Here is a 22,972-nt window from a genome sequence, read left to right on the forward strand (position 1 = left end):
CAAATCATTTGTTACAGTGTTGACTACCCAGACTGATAGAGATTTTTTGGCATGTCAAACTTAACAAAAATAAAACATGAATTCTCACCTCCCTAACACAGAAGAATGGGCATCTGTCATGTTAAATTCCCTCTATCCATATTAGAATTTTTCAAGGCTTTTCAGAGGCTCCTACCATGGAGTATGTTTTCATTCTGTAAGGAGCCCAATACAAGGACATTATTTAGTTTAAAGGTCACGCAGAACATTAGCCAAGTACACCCTTCAAGAAAACAATTTCATAAATGCACGTGGTTAGAATATTTCAGAAGGGCTCAATGTTGCAAGGCTTTAAGTACAGAGCCAATGACCTAATTCCTCAGATTTGTCTATATTTATTACCTCTGTAATACGTATGTGTTGTAAATACTTACAATTACATCAGCATAACGGATCAATCCATCTAAAATAATGCTGTTTTATAACAGTAAATATTAGCTGTGGGCACCTAGGTATACGCTTGATCCAGTGCATACATACAAATGGGTACTGTTACACAGAAAGTGGGATGTTTTTGTTCATTATATCAGTTGCTCATAAGCTCCTGAAATGAAATCGGTCTGAAAGTTCTTTATTAAATGCATAATGGCTGCCTTTCCCATCTAAGTAGTTGTGTAACTCTCTTTCCTGTGATACTGCAAAGCTAAATGAATGATCCAGACAGACTTTTACTGCATTAGAAAGTAAAATACAAGGTGGTATACATCCAACATAGGCTACGCACCACCATATGACTAATTTATGAACTACACGTAGCAGAAAAGCTTCATGGCTTGAAACAGTGATTGACCACCTGGTGGGAAGGCAGGGCCAACCCAGGGGAGCTCAGGTGCATGCAATGTATCTGAATGACCAGACATGGTGAAGTCAAGATCCACCCCTTCTTCAACCTAATTTAAGGACTGGCAGTGGAGCTCAAGGAATGTTGTTGGTGGTTCCTGCATACCTGAGCTCTTTTGAAGGTATGTGGTATCTTTCCAGTATTTCTGTGCTTATGTCTGCTGGATTTCTGCTAATCCTTACTTGCTGCAGATTATGACCTTGCTGCTTTGTTGTTGTTAAGCTTTCTATTGCATTATATTATGTTATTTTAAAAATTGTATAAGAATGCCACTCTGCCCTCTTTTTTTTTTTTTTTTTTTTAACTTATTTATCCCACACTACCTTCCTCTACAGAGGACAAAAAGCAAACATATAAATCAGTAGACCAGATCATCACAAAATACCATTGACTTATAGCATCTCATTACTTGAAACAACTTTCTTGTTGTTGTTAGAAGTGAGTTCTTAGTCTTTATTTTACTGACTAATATGACAGGCTTAAAAATACTGGATAGTACTCTTATGTTCAGTAGCAAGAATTTCTGTCGTTTTCAGTGTATTTAGGATTTCTTTCTGAACTTTTATTTAACTGAGATATGGAAGATGTTAGAAGAAAGTTTTCACGATAGCAATGTGAAAATTAGAGTCGTAGAATGGCTTGGTTTGCAAGGTACCTTTAAAATCATCTACTCCAAAACCCCTGCCCATACAATTCACCAAGCAGCCTTTCTGTGACTTCTCACTTGTAGCACACTGTCTCTGTAACTCTTACAGTGAAACTGGCTACAGCTTTAAAGCTGTTTAAGAACCAAGACCAAAATAAACAAAAATCCAAAGTACAAACTATTTTCACTTTCATTAAAACTATTAGGTTAGTCATGAGTTTCAACACTTAGCAGTTGAAACTTTAGAGTTTGGTTTGTTACCCTAAGTCCAAATACCATAAGTCTTTCCACAACCCTCCTGAGAGCGTGAGCTTCCTGTTATACTACAAATAGTGTACTTTAATACTGACACTTTTTCCATTGTTTTTAACTATGCAACCAGAGCCTTTTCTTTTAACTTGTACAGTGTTCTTTCACTCCTGTCTTGCATATAGTTGTCTCAAAGAATTACTTTAAAGAGCAAGGAAAACTTAATTATTCTTTGCTGAGTGTTAACCTAGTAATTGCCCTCCTGACAGGAGGGGAGACATGGCAAAGAGCTATTACAGAAATGAATTCCACTCTCTTCCTGTATTCCTGGGTCAGGCTGTATCCATCCATCAAAACGCGCAATCTTCAGACGTTGAGCCATTGAAATCTGACTGCACTGAGAATACACAAGTTTAGAATTTCTAAGGCATGACTTGCCCAATTTTATTTGACATTATTTTTGCTGTTTTCTTCATAGAAATATCATAAAACGTTAATCTGATTGGGTAGACCACCTGTGTCTCCAGCAGGGCTCAGCAGTTTCTCAATTAAGTGATTATTTAGTATTTTTACTGTAGAAGTTTGCATACAGTGCATTATTTTCTCTATCTTACAAGGCCTTCTGTTTTTATTCAGGTGCAGTAAATCAGGGAGAGATAAGACTGCTTGCAGTTGTCAAGCTACAGCACCTTAAGATAACAGGCAGTGCACATTGTACTGCTCTGATACTACAGAGTAAGTAGCCTGCTTGCTGTTGTAGCATACAGAGCTGGCTTATGCTCAGTGTTTCTTTGTTTAACAGAATTTATCCTGGTTTGGGTTGGATTTTGGATTGATGATGTGCCTTCCTTTTAGGAAGGAAGGTATCCTGGAGGTATCTATATGGATATTTAAACCTCTTACCAGTGCTTCTGGTAGGTGCCTGCCTAGAAAACTGAAAGCATTTATTGTGATGGAGTCTCTCCCTATTTTCTCTTCTCATTCTCTTAGAGTTGTACCTAATTGGATATCAACTTCTGACTAATATTATCAGGAAAGTATCTGCAGCTGCTGTTGATCTAGACTTCAGGGCCCAGTTCATCATCCACTTATTCCATGTTTACTGTCTTATAACATCTACGAAATCAGAAGTACTAAAGCCAGTATAAAATGGAGGAATGTAGCAGTGAACTGTATTACTGCCCTCAGTGTAAACCATACAGCTTATTTGCACCTGTTTCTTGTAAGTGAAAGTAATCACTTCCTAGCAGGATTAAATGGTTGTGCTTTATAATTTATAAACTCATGAAATCTACTCGTCTTCCCTCTTAATATTTTCTTAGACTTTTTCCTCACAGAAACCAAGGTAATACAAACACCTGCTTATTATTATTCTGGTTTTAGTTAAGTATCTGCATAAGTGTCCACAAAGAGGACAGCTGGTTGGCCACACTGTTCCCGATTCATTTTATTTACATGCCAACAATGGTTTTCTCCCATGCTTTTTCCTTATGTGACAAATCTGGTTGCCAAAATGCTAAACTGAAAGGCCCAGCAGGGCTTTCAACTATCTGCCTGCCAAGCAATTGTTGCAGCTTCACAAACACCAAAGGACATCTGCAGAATCATAGAGCAGTAGTGAAGCCAGGATGAATGCTGAGTGACATGGTAAGAGAGAGAACTTTTACCTTGCTTTCTGGTAGTTTTTTATTTCAAGCATGATGTTCTTCCTACTGCTCTAAGTCTCTGGGGGGGGGGAAATTGGTACACACAGACCTGCGCTTTTACATCCTCCTCGAGCTGTTTGCTTCTGTATTACTTTGCTGTTGTTTATCCTGTTGTACTATACAGGGTCCTGTGGCACAGGCAGTACCTGTAATAACAGTCTCTGAGATGTCCAACAGCATGCAGAACTGGGCCAAAATGACATCTGTAAAAGGCTAAGCACTGATATTAGGAGCTCACTCCAATGGGTCTGGGAACGAGTATTAGGAGGAAAAAGTTCACTGCAAACAGATCCAATGGTGAGGAAATGGCACTTAATAGCCAGTGAGTGCTTATTCAAGATCATAAAACAGACCCCTGGTAGGTTCAGGAAGGGAATGTGGTTGTCTCACCTTTTCACACCCCTGAAGATGTAGTAGCATGAATTACTATATAATCCTTAAATACGTATCTCTAAGACATAAAGTTACCCTATTATCAGTTCCAAAGATGAAACTGTGCTTCTGAAATTGAGAGTTTGGAAGTTGATGTGACACCCTCCATATGGCACAACCACCAACAGCAGAGGTACCCAAGGATTTCTTCTCACATAGCCCCTCTCTGCTTGCACCTGTTCCATTATTATTGTATCCAAACTTAATTATGACAAAGCCTGTTTTGGGAATAGAAACTTCAACTTCCTTCACATTTAAAATAATAAAAAAATATGATAGCCACACGGTTCTCTGGAAAGAATAATGAGGATTTTAAGAAGTACTGACACATTCAGTTTCTTGTACCAGAATGAATGATTCTGATGGTTCACTTCATATCATTTATACTGACTTTCCAAGCCAAGCTATGAACCAGGTTAAGAGCTGACCGTATGTGCATTGCACTATTGTGGGCATCCATAGTTTGGCTGCTCTTAACTACCAAGGTTCCTTCTTGCATGTGAGATATCTTTTCAGAGGCTAGCAGGTCTGGTGGCCATTCAGTTGTACCACAAGGTAATACATGATGCACATCAGAGAAAACACACTTGCAGATTTCCACAGCAACCAAATTTGAGTCTGGATCCATGCTTTTTCCTTCAGTGTCCTGGATGTGAATCTAATGGTGCATAAAGGAAACTTAGGTAAGAAAAACTTACACTGCCTTTGGGTCTGGTTTGTTTCTGTTTACCTAGTTCTATTTTGCTCTCCAGTGCTGTGTTTATAACTTAGAACTGCAGGCACTGCTCCAGCAATTGATTTAGCAATGCGCAAACTGGGGGTCTTTCTAAACATTTGCTGCAGTTCATCTGGGAGTATAAATCTAGTTGCCATAATTATACCTTTGTCTATGTAGGAGTTCATAGAAACATAACATTCTGTCTCTTAGAACTTATCTCTTAAATTTGATATTTTATTTAAGCAGATAAAATACATTGGTTTCTGTTAAAATACATAGAAAACTGCTAGCAGTTTCACTGGGAGTACTTCAAAGATCAGCAAAGTAAAATTCTGGGTTGCTTCTCTGTAACGCCTTAAATTTCAGATATGTCTATTCATGAAACTTCACCTAAAAGTTCCCATGCCATCAGAGCATTTTATATATTAAACTAACAAAGTATTGCTTCAAATGTTTTCTGAGTTTGAGATCAGCTGCTCAGCCTCTAGTTGCTGCAGTATCTTACGAAGCATGAGATATATGATTGAAGTCAGCAATGGAATGTAACTTCTTTCCAGACTATGCTGGAAAAGAAGCAGTAGTTACAGTTTTAATTTTCCACTATTGTATGAAAATAGCCATCTATTTTTGACAGTATGTCACAAAGGAAAATTGCACCACTTCATAAACACTAATAGCATTACAGGAAAATACTGGATTAATTTTTTTATACATGTCAAATTTGTTACAACTTCAAATGTACGGACCTCATTTTTCTTTTATTAAAAATACATTCATCAAGCCTATAGACCTCATTTTCCCTGTATGTCCATTCATTTTAAAGGCAATGGTTCTTCTGTGGTGGTACTACAGAGGAGAGTTGGTTTATCTTAAATAATGGGAGCATGTATCTTTAAAGTTCTAATAAAAATAAGTGTTTATACCATTTGCAGAAACGGATTTCAGTTGGGTTTAGCAGTCTATAACATAAAACATGAAGTGATCAGGAAAGAATGGTCCCTCACAACTTAGTTTAATCCATCAAACTATAAAGTAGTATAAATTTCTGTCCTATGAGTAAACTTGTAATATTTTGCAATTTTATTTTACTAGCTCAGTGTTTCAGCTGTCACTGCAATGCCTCTTTCTCCATCTGAAACAACTCATTCTTTGTGGATATGCTCTCGTCGTCTTTTGTGCCAAAATGTAGTCTAGTATGAAAGTAACAATTGGTTCCACCAGAGCTTTAGCATATTTCAAAATACAGATTTTCTCTTCAAAGAGGAAGCACAAGAGGAGCGCAAGTCTTATGGGGAAGCAGCTGAGGGAACTGGGATTGTTCAGTCTGAAGAAGAGGAGCCTCAGGAAACCTACAGCTTCCAGCTCTCTACAGCTGCCTGAAAGGGGGATGTGGTGACATGAAGGTTGGCTGCTTCTCCCAGGTAACAGAAATATGATGAAAGATAATGACTGAATTTTGCTAGTGGAGGTTCAGGTTAGATATTAGGAAAACTTTTCTTTCAGAAAGAGTGGTGAGGTATAGGAACAGGCTGCCCAGGGAAGTGGTGGAGCCTCCATTCTTGGAGGTGTTGAAGAAACGTGTAATGTGGCATTAAGGGACATGGTCTGTGAGCATGGTGGGGATGGGTTGACAATTAGAACAGACAATCTTAAAGATCTTCTTCAACCTTAATGATTTTATAATTCTGTGATGCAGAGTACAATCTAATTTTCCATGTATGATATGGGGATAATTAATAACCTTAGCTGGAAAGATGACTGGCTTGCTTCCTTCTTGCATCCCTGTTGTGTACATCACAAACAAGTGATCTAGAAACAAATACTGGATTCCTTAAATATAGAGCATGCTCTTAGCTTAAAAAGATGCAGAAGCATATTTTGACCTGTTTCTATCTCTGCGTGTCACCATTCTTGTTTTGATAGAAACGTCTTTAGTGACACAGAATACATTTACCCTAGATGAGCTCATATACTCATTTCCCAAAGGAAAGAAAGAAGTACAAGGGCCAGTTTGTTTTGCCTGCAGATCTTGTGGGGGAGAAATGAAGTGCAGGGGGTACTAGGCTTCTCCTGAATTAAAGCTGTAGGTGATGGGGACTATTACAATAGGAAGGTGTAGGAATTTCCAAATGTAGGAAATCATTAACATTTGAATTCTCTATTACGTAAGAATGGTTAAACATGTTTAGCTTAACACAGACTGTAGAATTAAAACTAGAGAAATGGAAATCATCTTCAAGTGATAGAAAACCTTAGAGCCTTGTTCCTCAGCTGTTTTCCAAATATTACTGATAGTAAAAATTTTAAAGTATTCTGTTTTAAAATGAAAAGGACATTGAGCACTTACAAGCCAGCATAAACAAATATTGGTAGCTTTATTCTCCATATGTAATATTGTGCTGTTTTCTTCACAAGGTGGATAGTGGCCTTATTTGTGAAATAACTATTCACAAATGCAAATGAACACTTGGCAGCATTGTTTCAGTACCTTATGTACTTGACTGGGTGAATTTCCAGTTGCCCAAAGGTATGAGTAATAAGAATTGCTTGACAGGGAATTTGCAGAAAGAATAATGGAAAAAAGTTTAGACAATTGAATTTAAAAATGGATTTTAATGACAAGCCTATTTGTCACCACTGCTACAGTGATTTTTTTTTTTTTTTTTTGTGGGGGGGGGAAGAATGCATGACAGTCAACAGTATGGTGGGCTGCATCAGAAGAGGAGTGGCCAGCAGGGCAAGGGAAGTGATTGTCCCTCCTTACTCTGCCCTCATGAAGCCCCATCTGGAATATGGTGACCAGGTCTGGGCCCTCCAGTGTGAGCATGTACAGCTTTTAGGGAGGGTCCAGAAGATGGCCACCCTTATGAAGACAGACTGAAGGAATTAGGGTTGTTCAGCCTGGGAAAGAGAAGGCTGCGGGTAGACCTCATTGTCTTTCAGTATTTAAAGGGAGATCATAAGTAGGAGGAAAATCAACTTACACAGGTAGATAACAGTAGGAAAAGAGGTAACAGTTTTAAACTAAATGAAGGAAGATTTGGGTTAGATGTTGGGGGAAGCTTTTCACTGAGAGGGTGGTGAGGTGCTGGAACAGGCTGCCCGGAGAGACTGTGGATGCCCCATTGCTGGAGGTGTTCAGGGCCAGGTTGGATGGGGCTCTGGGCTAATTGATACAGCCACTGGCAATTCTGCCTGTGGTAGGGGGGTTGGAACTTGATGATCCCTGAGATTCCTTCTAACCCAAGCCACTCTAAGTTTCTATATGAACTTAGTGAGCTTCAGTCTGGTTGCAGCCTTTTAACAATAGTGTATCTGCTATGAATTGTGAAATAAACAAAACACAAGGACCTTCCTCATCAGGTTCTTAGCACTCAGCATAATTAGGGCAATATGTATCTTTGTTCTCTAGATGACATATTCAATCAGACTTCTATGGAATCTTAACTAAAAGCTTTCTCTTGCAGGAAGACCATGCATCTACCTGTGGCTGCCTGTTGAGTGTTTATTCAAAGTGGATCAGCACATTCTCTCCCTGTGTTTTGTTTTTCCAGTAAAAAAGCATGAATAGAAATATTTCTACAATCCTTGCTTATGGTTCAGAGAAGAAAAAAAAATTAAACACACAGTTGTGGAGGATGATGCAGAAGAGCATTGTTTTTTAAGAAGAGCCTTGAGAAGACTTGATGGCAGTTTGAAAAACAGCATTTATTTCCAAATGCAGCCTCCCATGAAAGGGAACATCTCCTTTTCCTTGTATCTGAGCTATCTATCAAGCCCGACTGTGATGGATGCAAAACACAAGCGTGCCAAGACCCACGGTTCCAAATCCTACCACCGTCCCTATTTTCTCCGTGCTCACGCAGCGCGGGTGGCAGTTCACGCTGAGGCACGGGCACGACACGCCACAGACACGTTCCCCTGCCTGTTGCAGTCGCACAAAAGGAGCGTCACGTTAACAGCCTGACAGCGAAGATGCGGCTGCGGCTTCAGCCCGAGGCACCTGCAGCTGGGAGCTCCGTTTTGCCAACCCACGCAGGCAAAGAGCTTCAGTTCGCACAGACTCGGGGCTGTCAAACTGCGGCATGGCGAACTGTGATAAAAATACAGAGCCGGGCGAGAAGCCCCAGCGACCTCTCAGAGGGCCGGCCCGGCACCTTGCCCCGCAGAACTGTCCCTCAAGCAGCCGATCCGCATCCCCACCGCCTCCCTCCCTCGCTCCAAGGCCGAGCCCCGCGGGCAGGACGGGGCCACCCCCGAGCGCGGGCAGCGGCCCAAGGTTCGGCACGTTCCATTCCCCTCGCAGCGCGGGGGGTGCGCTCCGGAACCCCTCCGCTCGTCGGAGAAAGGGACGCGAAGTGGGTCGTTGCGCCGCTGCTCGCTTGGGTGCAGCGAGCCGTGCGACGGTCGACCCCGCGGGGGCGGCAGGCGGCGGTGGGGGACCGCGGGGAGAGGAGGCGGGGGAAGACGGGGCGGAGTTAGTAGGTTCCGGAGGGGCCGGCGGGTGAGCCGAGCTGGCGTCGCGGCTGTCGGAAAGGAGCGGCGGCGCGAGCGGAGGGAGGCGCGAGCCCTCTGCCTGCGGCGCCGCAGTCCCGCCGCTGAGCGCAGCGCGGGGCCCGGCTCTCGCCGCGGCGCTCCGACGGGCGGCGAGGACGGGGGCAGGTGCAGCGCGGCCGTGCCGCCGCCCCACGCTCCGCGGCGATGCCGGCGGTGCAGAAAACGGTGTCGGAGATCCGCTCCCGCGCGGAGGGTAAGTGCCGCCCGGCGCCCGCCTTCCGCCTGCCGCAGGGAGGGACGGCGCTCGGCTCGCCGGCGTTGCGGCCGCCTGGAGCCGGGATTGGGCGGCGGAGGAGGACGGCAGCGGCCGCTGCTACAACCGCGGCGTGCCCGGGGCCGCCCGGCTGTGGCGGTGGTCGCGGGCCGCGGCCGAGCAGCGAGCGCTGGGGCGCGGTGCTGCCGCTGTGCTTTCCGGGCGGTGTCGCGTTGTGTGCCTGTCATTGTCTGCCTCCGGCAGAGCTGCCTGCGTGACCGCGGGGAGCGCGGCGTGCCCCGTGCCTCGCTGCGCTGCCGGGCACCGCGCTTCTGTCCTGGGGTCCAGTGGGAACGCCTCCCTTACGGGCAGTATCTGTGTGCGCGCCGATCGTCGGAAATAACCGCTTCCAGTGCGAGTGTGAAATAACAGTGCAGAAACAGCAGCGCGCTGGGGCAGCTGATGGTTTGCTGTGGCTGCGGGTAATGACAGCAGTCACCGCAGTGACCCGTACCTCCTGAGGCAGGTGTGCTGCCCTTTGTCCTGGGGCTGTGTTCGAGTCAATTGAAGATAAATCAGGCCACTGCATCTGGTGCGGGCCGTGAGGGGAAGGGGAAGTAGCACCTTTCTCCCTGCATCTTCCTTCTTCCAAGCATATTACTTCTTTTTGTTAGATTTTGTGTGTGTGTGTGCACCCCAGCAAGAGTGTGAAGAATAAATATTGGTAATAGGCTGTCCTCTTGTCAATCTTTTCTGTTTCAACCATCCTGTGTGCCTTTCTCCTCTGCTTCTCAGGGAGAACCTGCTTTTGTTTGTAGGAGCTTACCTCTTACTTCCTAAGCAGTGTGAGCTGGCCAAGAGAGCAGAAGCCTTCTGGGAAGCAGTGAAGAAGATGTATGCCTCCGGGGCACCTTAGAAATGTGCTTACAAACAGAGTGGCTGTGGTGCTGTACCCACAGTAATTAGAAGATGCATACAGTGAGACTGGCAAAGCATCCACTCAGTGCTGAATTTCAGTCCATTTCCAGTTGTTCTTTTCAAGTCAATTGTTTTTCCACTGAGAGCTTAGAATCAGCATTTCCAGTTTGTGTTTGCTTTGGGGTGGCAAAACTACAGCAGTTTAAGGATTATTAAGTGACCAAATGTGGTCCCTAGAAGCAAGTGTTGTTCTAAGAAGTACAGGCGCAGTGAAAAGAAAAAAAAATACTGCTTATTGGAATATTGTTCATGGTTGGATGACTGCAAGACAGCTGATACAGGGATTAATAGGTTTCTCTAAAATACCTTTGTTTGGTCTGTAAATATGTATGGCATTTCTTTTAAGAAACATAACTTTTGGAAGATGGTGTGTTGGCATTTTATCATAGCATTACTATGTTGATCTGTGCATTAATGTACGTTCCATTACTCAAGGAAAGGTCATGTAAAAATGATGATTGTCATTTAAAATCTGTGCTTCTGATCTGAGATTAATGTGAACCTTACTAGTTCATTTTGTTTCTATTAAGTTCATTCACAATATCAGTGGATCTTTTAGTTTCTTTTTTCCTCCTTTTCCAGACTTGGTGAACTTGGACTGTGTTGCTGGTGTTTGTAAACAGTGCTGCATAGGGAAATGTTACTATTTCTTAAGAGACTCCAGAGTTCTACAGTGTGAGTGTCATCCTTGGCTCTTGAAAGTGACATTAAGTAGCCATACAGTCCTAGCTGCGACTGTGGCAGGAGTCTTTTAGATGAGCATTGTGCAGAGTAGTGATAAGATTGTTTTCTGAGAACTACCCCAAAGCCTTACCTGTAGCAAGTAGGAAATGCTTGGTTAATGACAGAATGCTGTGCATTCTGTATAACTCTGCTAATACTGCAATCAAAAAGAGTAGTTTTCATAAGTGCTGTTATAGCACAGGCCATTCCTTAGAATAGCCAAAGACTTGAAGGGATGTGATAGAGAAGCTAATATTACTTCCTTTGTTCTAGAATTTCTTTGTTATATGTTTTGGGTTAAAACCTCATTTTCCTCTCCTGTCACTGCAGCAAGTAATTTCTGCCTCAGAGACCTTTTCCGTGGATCATGAGTTACCTTATCAGTCTTGACTGCCTTGACATCTTCTCAGAACTGAGCTCACTCTGGCATAAAGAGATAGTAATACTGCTATTAGAAAAAATCAGCTGCTGTGCTCAGATGAAAAGAACTCAGACCTGTCAGAATAATGCACATGTGTCATTCCCAGTCACAGAAGATGTAATGCTACAGTCTGTACACTACTACAAAACAAAAATTACAGGCATTTTACCATCTGTTTGTTTTGCGTTTGCATAGAGAACAGAATTTGGTTAAAACACAGCTTGTATTTTGATGGTATTCTTCCAGACCTTAGCACGATCTTGTGCTCTTTGTGGCTGATAAACAGGCATGCTTTCAGTCTTTTCTGTAAAAAAATTTTGTGCCTAGTATTCCCTCTTGTAAAGAAAACCTGTGATTCACATTAGGCAGTGCTGCAGTTGCGCAGAATTGGTTTGTGTACCGATGGAATCTTGCTCAAGACTTAGAAGATCTGGTCCTCCTAAACACATTGTAGAGATTTCCTTAATTGTTTTTCACTACCAATAACCTTAACTCAGAGTCCTGGCTGGTCTTCATGTGTTTGGTACTACAGAAATAACATCTGTGTCTTGTATTCTGCAGTTGCAAAACACATGGGGAAATCTTTTTTGATTTTGAGAGTACTTACAGCCATGCAGTTAATATATGCATGTGTAAAATAATATGAAATGGCATAATTCAGAGCCATATATATATTGATATATATGTACATTCTGGGAGAGTGGGTTTGGTATTGACAGTTTTTATTAGGTGTCTCTAAGCTTCTGAAAATATGATCGTTGCTCCAAAAGTAATGCCTCCTATTTTATTTTGTTGGCCCACAGTGTCAGAGGCAAATGGTGGTGGTGTGACAGTACAGGTTGAACCTTTCTGCCAATATTTCATTACATTTTGTTGATGTGTGACAGATGGCAGCAGAGGAGCAGTCTGGCAAAATAGCATCATACGTGAAAGTACATATGAAGCAAAGATGTGTCACTGAATTCCTCCACATGAAGAAAATGGTACCCACTGACATTCATTGACACTTGCTGAACGCTTATGGAGACCAAGTATTGAATGTGAGCACAGTGAGGTGGAGGGTGGAGCGTTTCAGCAGTGGTGACAGTGACATGAAAGACATCCTGGACATCCATGCACAGCTGTCACATTACAAAATGAAGAGCATTTCAATCAGCTTATCTGCTTGAATCAGTGGGTTACCACCAAGGAGCTGTGCATGGAGCTGAGTATCAGCTGGTTGGAAATGATAATGATAGCATTGTAATACTGCAAGTTTGCATGAGGTGGGTCCCGTGAGTACTCAACAGGAATAGAGAGAACACTATGCAAATTTGTATCAGTTGAACCAATATGAGGCTAAAGGTGACAGTTTCCTGGATCTCATCATTTCTGGTGATGAGACGTGGTGTCACTCTAGGAGCCAAAGTCAAACTGGCAGTCTGTGGAGAGGTGGTGTAAATTCTCCATCAAAGAAAACATTCAAAATACAACCCTTATTGGATAAAGTTATGTGTGCTTTTAGGGTAGGAAAGGATCTAGATTTCTTGGAACCCAGACAAAGCATCTGATTGCTACATCATGCTGCTGACTAAGCTGAAGGCTTGAACTTGCAGAGTCAGGCCAGAGAAGAAGACAACCTTTCTCTTGCAAAACAAAAAAGTGCCAGGCCCTATGCCAGTTTGAAGACCGTGGAACATATTGCAACTTTTGACTGAACTGTCCTACCACACCTACCATATTGTCCAGTTTGATGCCTTCTGACTTCCATCTTTTTAGGTCAATGAAAGATGGATTGTGGGTAACATTTCTGTAGCAATTATGCTATCATAGCAATGTGGAAACAGTGGAGCTCCTCCACGGGTGCAAAGCACAGTGTGCAGGTTCTTATTCATTACTGGTAAAAACGCATAGTTAAGGGTGGTGACTGTGTTGAAAAATAATGTTTTGTAGCTAAGAATTTGCTCTGTCAAATAGTGTTATTGTGCTCTTTGTATCTGTTGTAGTTTCCATGGAAATAAATAGGAGGCATTACTTTCAGATCAACCTACATAGAATTAATTAATTCATTAGAATAATTAATACATTAATGCTTTCCTTCGTGCACTATGGATTTTGGTGAGCTATCTTGGATGGCAGAGAGAGTGCAGAAATTTTTGAGGTGCTGTTATGCTGTCTGCCAACAACATTAATAGCAATTTCATATTAGGAAAGGCAAATGCCCACATGAGAGCTAGGTGAAGCTGAACTTGTGTAAGATGTGATGACTTATGTATGACAAGGACAATTATTTTGAATTTATGTAGTAGTCATCAGATCGTTTTCAGTAGTCTGTCCATTCTTGTGAGAACTAATATATCTTCAGGTGTTTCTATTTCTGGACTATGTGATTGTGTAGCATTTTAGCAGACCTAATAATGCTCATTATTGGTACTTTTTCCTGACAAGTGTGTTTTGCGGTCTATGTTGAGATTCCCAGTGGGTCGGAGTGGAAAATTTGGGTCCAGTTGCAGTGCAGGCTTGGCAGCCTCAGCAGCAGTAGGTCAGAGCAGCTGATTGCAGTTGCAGTTCCCTTCTGTTCTTTGACTTCTCAGAGGTGCAGAAGTCAGGTTTTCAGTGCCAGTTCTCTTATCAAAGTTTTATTGTGGCACTGTGACACACTTTTTCAGTCTCACTGGCTGTCTTTGAACTGTGCTGTGTTCTTTGGAAATGTGAGTTAGAGTACTTGGCTACACAATCAAGCTTTCAAAGCTTTAGAATGCCATACTTTGAGAATAAAATAATGTTATTAATCATTAAGTAAAGTGTATTAAAATAGTTCTTTTGATTTCAGTGAGATGGTCATTTATTTTTCCTTCCCTTTCTTTCCATGGCACAATCTGTCTGTGTTTACCTTCCATCTATTTCTTCATTTATGTGAAGGAAAAATTGGAAGTACAAACTTTTTTGTACAGAGATTAGAATTTATTGTTGTTTTAACTGCTAATTTAGAGACTTTACTACCAAATGTGGTTTAGAAAGAGGCTCTGCAAGTATGATGTAACAGAATGTAGTTGCCTATTCTGAAGTTTTGTTGGAAGCAAAACATGGTCTTTAATGGGTTCTCTTATTGGAGAATGCTCAAGTTGATTGTTCAGCTTTTTTGTTGTTATTTCAGTGGTTATTTATTTGGGTTTTGTTGTTGCTGAAGTTGTTACCTTTTACTGGAAAAACTTAAAATATTTATTCCTTACAAAGTACACTTTTTACTGTGAACTTATTTCAGGTGTTGCTTATACCCTGACAAAGGACAGCCATGTCTCCATATTCTCAGAATTCACAGCAACTGTCTCCAGTTTTTTCTTGCCTTTTCCTGCTGCCATGTGTATTTTACTACAGTTCCTTAAAAGGAAATCCTCAATCAAAATCTGTTATTTAAGCAACTTTGAATGAAATTTATGGTTTTGTGTTTATTCATCAACAGCTTCCACATTCTGCGTTTTGCTAGCAAAAAAACTTTGGAGTGCAGAACAAGATATTAATTTTAGTTTATGCAGTAGTTTTACAAACAAACTTTTTTATTGGAGTAATAATTACTTGCCTTTGATATTGAAGCACATCTTTATTGGTTTTGACGCTGTTGGGTCATAAATTTAAATTTTAAAAAATCAAAATATATTATCAGAAAATGTGATTCTGAATATGAAGTAGAAATTAGTTTTAAAACATGCCATTCCTGCATAATAAATCAGAGTGGTGACACACTGGAACAGGTTGCCCAAGGAGGTTGTGGATGCCCCATCCCTGGAGGCATTCAAGGCCAGGCTGGATGTGGCTCTGGGCAGCCTGGTCTGGTGGTTGGTGACCCTGCACATAGCAGGGGGGTTGAAACTAGATGATCATTTCAACCCAGGCCATTCTATGATTCTATGATATGATTCTTGACTTGTTGATATTTCCAGTTATTCTTTTAATAGTGCTGACTTGCAAATTTTTTCAAGTCAGATGCTTTTCTGTCAGTGGGGGCACATGAGAACTTGTGTCACAGTATCTGTCTGATAGTTCTCTGGTTAAATAACAGTAGTGTTACAAGCTAACAATTTATGAAAAGGATGAGGAGTCTTACGGTGTTACTTGCTCTTTCTGAATGCCAGGTTTCACATAAAGCAGCGCCACGTTTCCTGTTTTGTTCTTGATCACTGTAAATCTTCAAAATTATTACTGTGTATTATTACCTTTGTGTTTGTTGTGTCCTTAGATAAGAGCCTATGTAGAGTGATGGTGCCTTTAATTTTAACCCTGGGACAGTACTTCTCTGAACCCTTAGCGCGATGAACAAACAATGAACAAGTTCAGTCGGTGTCAGTTTTGACATCTGTAACACAGCAATAGTTGTGTATGTTTTTGAAAGGAGATTAGAACAATTGCTTCATCTTAGGTTCTTACTCATAATCCTCACAGTATTTTTTTCATTATCAGATATTTGTCACAGCTTTGATACTTTGATGCTTTGATACTGACTGTGTGTTTTGTAATCTTTATTTTTCCTGTCTGGATTCCTGTCTGGTTTTTTTATTCACTATCAACTTTTTGAATATTTGGATCAGTGTTGTTATGCCATCTTGGAACCTTTTAATGAATTACAGAAGAGCAGCCATCTTTAATTTTTGCTGGTTTGTTAACTGCATCTTTGAAAACCACCTTTGCTAAAATCATAGCTGCTTTCACCAAGGGTTGATCTGGTGGATGTGCTTCCCTTTGTTCTTGTGGTTACTTTCAGACAACGTTTGAGATGGGCATCTGCGTATTTGATTAGTAGACTGAGTTCATCATGCAAACTGGTTTGGTGCCAGCGGGTTCTTGCTCTTTTCGAGGAAGAAATAAAGCACTTAGTGGCTTCCTTTTGACAAAGCAGTCAGCTTTTATGAAACCTGGTGCACTGAGGCTTAGGCAGCAGCTGAGCTCTAACCATAAATTTTGTTTTAAAATTTCATAGAAGTATAGCTCTTAAAAGTCTGGTGTGATTTATTGCAGTTAGACTCAAGTTTGTGAGTGTAGTTTGATCGATGTCCTACTTTGTATTTCAGTGCCTGACATTATATGGGGCCAACTGAATGCCAACAACTTGTTGCCAAATTCTGTATTTACCTAATATAAATAAAACATACTGAAGATATGCAGTTCGTATTTGAAAGAATGACTGTGACTAAGTACAGCTTTTTATGACTTAATATGTTTGTACTACATGAGTGTGGATGAAATGTGGAAGAAATTGGAAATACTCATCATTTTCTGAAGATGCAGAATGCAACAGATACGTTGTTGCAGTTAAAATGGCTGCATCATGTAGAGAAATGCCCATTCGCTCTCAAAATGATAGTTACAGAGATCCAATATCTTGAGAAATTAGTGAAAAGTTTCACCTACAAAACATGATGTATAGACTTGGGGAGAAGAAGGGGGAGGGGAGTCCCAGGCTTGGCCTGCATAGCATCCAGGCTGAGTGTCCCTGAAGACATTTGGTGTGCAGAGAGCACAGAAATGGTGCCTGGGCTGTTGTTTGCTGTACAGATGTGCAGCAAGTCTTTGACTTCGGGCAGCTCTGAAAAGGAGCAGCTTCCTGGCAAGAAAGCTTGCTGCATTTTTGATCAGCTACAAGGCATCTCTTGCTAATTCAGGCAAACAGCAGCTGCATAGGGGCTGAAACCTGCGTGTGCTAACACTTAATTCAAGTTCTTGGGCAGACAGTGAGAGCAAGAGGTGATGATAGCATTCCAAGGGGTGATGCATTCTAAAGAGATGGCAGTGTGGGAGAGTAGGATGAAGCGTACCTTTGTCAAATGCTGAATTAGAATTTCAACACTTTTATTTTCTCTTTACATTCTTTCTGAAAATCATATATGAAAGTAGACCATTTCAAAGGGAATTGTTTCTCGTTGCTTGGGAAACATTTAAATTAAGCATAGTTACCATTTTAGTCAACGTGATAACTTCAGTAATGTAGTTAAGAACTCTTAGATGTTTGTATATATACATACACATTTTCTTAGATATTTATATACATATATACACACACATTTATAGACACAAATGAGGAAGACAAACTGTACTTTCTTGATACTTAGTTTTGTGTGGCAGTGTAGTCTCTGTATTCTGGTGAGTGTATTTCAGAGCTGAGGCAGAGACATGAAGGAGATGAGTAACCATTAAGCTTTCAGGGCAGTCTAATATGGTTTTACTGAAGCTGCAGGCTGCAGAGGACTGTCTGTGAGGCTCAGCACTTACTTCCAGAGATTCCTTTTTAAGTTCAGATTGAGAAATGTGAATTCAAAGCAATAGAAAAGAAAGTAGTGAATGTTTATGATGCTCCTAAGTATCTTTTTGCTGGCTTTTTATTTGAAGAACAAATAAATGCCGTAATACTGGTGTTTAAATGTCTATTCCTTGGTGTTTTAAACAAACAGATATTACATTTAATGCCTACTAACATTTGTGTTACCTCTATCACTGTCAGGACTGCAGGTTTATACTTGCAAAAACTTCAAAACTAGCACTGTAAAAATAGAGTAGTGCATTCTGCAAATGTGTGAACTCTCCTTGTTTCCTGAGCTTAGTCAAGCTGGAGTGCTACTTTTAAGACAGTAGTTTCCAACTTTTTCACCAGTGTTCTCTCTCAGTAGCTGTTTTTCCACATTCATTCCTTCATGGAGCAAATGGGAAGTGCTGTGTTCCTGGGACAAAGGTGTGCTTGCTGTGTGCTGGACCCAGATAGGAGTATAACCCGTGACTCTGTGTACTTGTGATGACTGAAAAATTCATGTTCTTAAAGTTGTGTCTGTGTCAAGCTGTACGTGTTTATGGAGCTGTGTGCTGGGGTCCTGCACAGCTGGTTGGTTGTGTGACAGGGGTAGGGGTTGTTTTTCTAAGGGTTAATGACAGGAGAAGGAAATGGCTTGCTTAGTCTGCTGTATGCATTTGTGAGGTTCCTCCAGGCAAAGAGAGGTGTACGGGCCCCTCTGGTGAGCCAAATCTGTTAGGTTTGCCTGGAAGGGTGTTCTCAAGATGTTTACTGAAGCTTGACTGGAATTGTTGGTGTGTGCCTTTCACTGGAGAGCTGGAAGGAAGGAAGTTAATTCCAATGAGTGAACACAGTAGCGGGGATTTCCTGTGTAATAATATCAGGAACTTCAGGTCCCTGATACTGGTGGGAAAGTCTGGAGCAAGAAATATTTACCTGGGTGGAGGAGGATCAGATTCAGGAACACTTAACAGGAAATGCAGCAGTGCCCAGACTCTGCTCGCATGTTCAGATGTATCCATGGGTGCTAAGGGAGCCGGCTGATCGCACCAATATGCCTCTCCCAGTTATCTGTGAGGCATTGTGCTGGTCTGGGTGGTCCCTGAGGACTGGAAGAATATAATTCTTTTAACTTAGGGTAAGCCATGTTGTTTTTTTGCCTTTGTATAGGCTGTGACGATGAATTTTCTCTGAGTATTTCTCAGAACAGATGATTTGTGCAAATAAGTAGAACTGGTGAGTCACTTTGATTTGAGATAGCTGTACTAGACATGTACTTTTTGCGTTTAATTTCATTTTTCAGACATACTCATAGTGAACTGTTTTTCTGCCATTCAGATTAACGGAAAAACTTTTCCAAGCTTTTGGTAGGAAGTTTACTTCCGCATCCTTACGGAAACTCTAATTGTTGCACTACCATAGTTGTGAAACAGTTCAGTTTAAAAGAGGCACATAGGAGAAATTGTGATATGTGTTTATTGGGCAGAAAGCAGGAAAACAGATCAAGAAGAATTGAATGAGTTGTATGAATGCCCACTGCAACAAACAGTGTTAACATTTTACATGCAAATCTGGAAACTAATCTGTTGAATGGCCTGTACGCAATGTGGAGATCATCTGTGTTAATGATACTCATCATTAACAGATAACTACTTTTTCATCACTGATATTATAGTATGGTACTGAACTTCTTCACCCCTGTGGAGAAGGACTGGGGGTCTTGATAGATGAAAAACTTAACATGAGCCAGCAATGTGCCCTTGCAGCTCGGAAGGCAAATGGTATCCTGGGCTCCATTAGAAGAGGGGTCGCCAGCAGGGACAGGGAGGTGATTGTCCCCCTCTACTCTGCTCTTGCTAGGACCCATCTGGAGTACTGTGTCCAGGTCTAGAGCCCCCAGTACAGGAAGGACAGGGAGCTGACGGAGAGGGTCCAGAGGAGAGCCATGAAGATTATCAGGAGACTGGAGCACCTCCCTTAGGAAGACACGCTGAGGCAGCTGGACTTGTTCAGCCTGGAGAAAAGAAGGCTGCGGGGTGACCTCATTGCAGCATTTCAATACCTAAAGGGAGCCTACAAACAGGAGGGGAGTCAAGTCTTTGAAAGGGTAGATAACTGCAGGACAAGGGGAAATGTTTTAAGTTGAGGGAGGGAAGATTTAGGTTGGATGTCAGGGGGAAATTCTTTACAGAGAGAGTGGTGAGATGCTGGAACAGGCTACCTCACCCCTAGTGGTGTTCACGGCCAGGTTGGATGCAGCCTGGTCTAGTATGGGGAGGTTGGTGGCCCTGCGTGTGGCAGGGGGATTGGAGATTCATGATCCTTGAGGTCCCTTCCAACCCTGGCCATTCTGTGATTCTTGTTCTTTTCATATGTTAGTGTTCATTTACTACTTTTAGTGTCTTCCTTTTAAAACATTTGTTTGCCCCAGTACGGGGGGCACTTCAGGAGAAGTGAAAGAGGTTGTCAGTCACAGACTGTAGTTCATTTCATTTTTCCACAGCTTATTCTGCTATTTGAGTGCACTCGTTAATTCAGTAGATTATTGTTCATTATTGTAGCTTTACAAGGCTTCTTGACCATATTGTTTTATCCTCATATCTAATCACCAATGTGCTTTAAAATGAACATTACCTGTTATTGTAAGAAACACAAGTAAATTGAGTTCACATTCGGAATGGATCTTTTTGTCATGAAGTGCTCTAAATCTTGTATGTGTATGTGTACATTTACTTACTTATATTACTTTTTTTTTTTTTCTTTTTTTTTAACAGGCTATGAGAAGACAGATGATGTTTCAGAGAAAACTTCTCTGGCTGATCAAGAAGAATTGAGAACTATATTCATCAATCAGCCCCAGTTAACCAAGTTCTGTAATAATCATGTCAGGTATTAAATTATATTTTTGTTAATACATATGGGCTTGGTAAGGTTGCATACTGTTTAGCAAAATCAAAGAAAATATTCTGTTTATTCTACCTCGTTAGATCACTAGACTGACTCCAAAGGGAGGAATGAAGAGAAATGACTAGAATAGTAAAAACTGTTTCATATACAAAGCTGACCTTTTTAATTTTTAAATTCTGAGTAGGAAGGTTCTTAATGGAACTTCTGCGGCTTTTACGTATCTCTAGAGTATGGATTTATTCTTCTGGTTAGTTCAGTTTATCTTTTGGTTTTGAGCATATCTCTGGATAACTGGACCAAGGTTGACGTAGTGAAAGTTTCACTAAGATAATTACACTAGGATTAAATATATTTTGTTATTCCAACCCTCAGAATTTCATTTAATAACCAGTACTGATCAAGAGTTTTTTTGTTTTGTTTTCTTTTAAAGGTATACTTTCCACTTGATGAAGGATATTGTTTTTCTTTTAATGAATATAGAATCATAGAATGCTTTGAGTTGGAAGGAACCTTTAAAGATCGGCTAGTGCAACTCCCCTGCAGTGATCAGAGACACCACAGCTAGGTCAGGTTGCCAAGAGACTGATCTGGCCTTGCCTTGGAAGCATCTAGGGATGGGGCATCAACCATATCTTTGATCAGTCTCTTCCAGTGCCTCACCACCCTCACTGTAAAAGGTGTTTTCCTTGTATCCAGGCTAAATCTACCCTCCTTAAGCTTGGAAACATTCCCCTTTGTTCTCTCACCACAAACTCTGCTGAAGAGCCTGTCGCCTTCTTTCCTGCAGTACCCCTATAGTTTAGATATTGAAAGACCACATTGGAAAATTATATATTATTGAAACTGTAGGAAAATTGTACGTTATTGAATATTTTAGTTTTATTAGCTTCTTAAACATGCCATTTAAATATTGTTAAGCCTGTAAGGTTTTTTAAGGTTTTTTTAGTCTTCAGCATGCTCTGAATCACAAAAATTCCTGCATGAAACAGATGCTCCACAACTCTTCAGTTTTGATGTAGCACCCTTCTCATTATGCTAGCTCAACTGATAATGCTTTCCCCAAGAATTTTTCTGCACATGAGTCATGGTGCAGAATTGATAACCAAGTGTATGCCATAGCTTGCTGGATAGGGTATTGTTCTGGGGTGTAAGATCTGTGAGCTTAGGTCCTGTCCTAATTCCTCAGGGCAACCAATTCCCTGCTTCCTGCTCCTCTTATTTTTTTTTTTTTTTCCCTCGTTTCCTGTAACCAAGTCACAGCAGAGGTGACAAGGAAACTTCTTGCCTCGAAACTGAAGCACACTATGGCTTCTGTGGATGATGGGCACTTTCCTTAGGTGGCTGGTTTGTAGATGTCTTCAGGTTTCTCTTTTAAGCAAAAACTGTTTGCTATCACAGAAATCACAGAAGGTTCTGTTGTATTTGAAAGCTTGTATAACAGAGGGAAGGAATACATTTGAATTTTTTTCATATTGTAATAATAGTATATATTTTTTTCTTTTTGTCTTAGCACTGCAAAGTACAACATTATCACATTCCTGCCAAGGTTCCTTTATTCCCAGTTCAGAAGAGCTGCCAATGCTTTCTTTCTTTTTATTGCATTACTTCAGGTAAGAACATTAGTAAGCTAGCAGGAGTAAGAGGTACAGGGTAATAGAACCAGGGTACAATATGGTGCCCCTTTGATTTCATATTTTGCCTGGAAAATAATGTGCCATTAGAATGGGGGTGTGTAGGCACATGTGTGACTAGAAATGAAAAGGAAGAAATAACTGGAGAAGTGGTGGATACTGTTGCCCTGTAGCTGACAGAAAGTTGTCCATTAACTTTCTGCTGGATTTCCACACAGCTGCTTTAAAATGTGATCTAGGGTAATGTTGAAAATAGATGCATATTCATCTTATTCCAAGAAACACAGCATATATACAATAATACTGTGTTTTCTTTCAGAGACACAATGTAGTGAAAGAAAAAATAAATGTCTAATAAATAACATTGACTGTTTTTGTGAACCTCTTATGATAAATTGAGGATGTGTTCTAACTACACTGAGGCACTACTTACTACTCCACTTCTTCTGCAAAATCTCATTGTAGTCATATGGGCAACATTGCCTGTTCTTGTAGGAGAAGGCAGGAATACTCTTGTGATAAATCATTGCTGCCACTAACAACTCTAGTCAATATAAAGATAATTATGGATAGTTATGAATATGTATCACATAAGTAGCTGCATCCTCTCAGCATTTATTTTACAAACATATTCACTTGCATCGTCTGTGCCCTTACTTGCTTAGCAGAAACGGA

The 22,972-nt window shown here is 41.0% G+C and overlaps 1 protein-coding gene and 1 long non-coding RNA gene across 4 annotated transcripts in view; both read left to right on the plus strand.

Moving 5' to 3' along the window:
* Positions 1 to 956: 956 nt before the first annotated feature.
* On the plus strand, positions 957 to 3,051 carry LOC149918245 (uncharacterized). Its single transcript, XR_016466470.1, has 4 exons — positions 957 to 1,001; positions 2,412 to 2,510; positions 2,631 to 2,689; positions 2,766 to 3,051. It is a non-coding gene; the product is annotated as an uncharacterized LOC149918245 (long non-coding RNA).
* Positions 3,052 to 4,573: 1,522 nt separating this feature from the next.
* Positions 4,574 to 22,972, plus strand: part of ATP8A1 (ATPase phospholipid transporting 8A1) — a 98,239-nt gene continuing 79,840 nt past the window's right edge. The window contains exons 1-5 of one of the 3 annotated variants that reach the window (XM_090139497.1): positions 4,574 to 4,596; positions 5,893 to 6,052; positions 8,099 to 8,910; positions 20,534 to 20,648; positions 22,177 to 22,276. In XM_090139497.1, coding sequence (XP_089995623.1) covers positions 8,607 to 8,910; positions 20,534 to 20,648; positions 22,177 to 22,276 — 519 coding nt within the window. In that variant the 5' untranslated portion in view covers positions 4,574 to 4,596; positions 5,893 to 6,052; positions 8,099 to 8,606. Of the gene's footprint in view, positions 4,597 to 5,892; positions 6,053 to 8,098; positions 8,911 to 9,108; positions 9,382 to 20,533; positions 20,649 to 22,176; positions 22,277 to 22,972 lie in introns of those variants that run through there. The other 2 variants (XM_090139496.1, XM_090139498.1) reach the window with 2 other exon arrangements.

Source organism: Phasianus colchicus, chromosome 4 (genome assembly GCF_987193195.1).
Source record: "Phasianus colchicus chromosome 4, bPhaCol1.hap1.1, whole genome shotgun sequence".
Taxonomy (NCBI): domain Eukaryota; kingdom Metazoa; phylum Chordata; class Aves; order Galliformes; family Phasianidae; genus Phasianus; species Phasianus colchicus.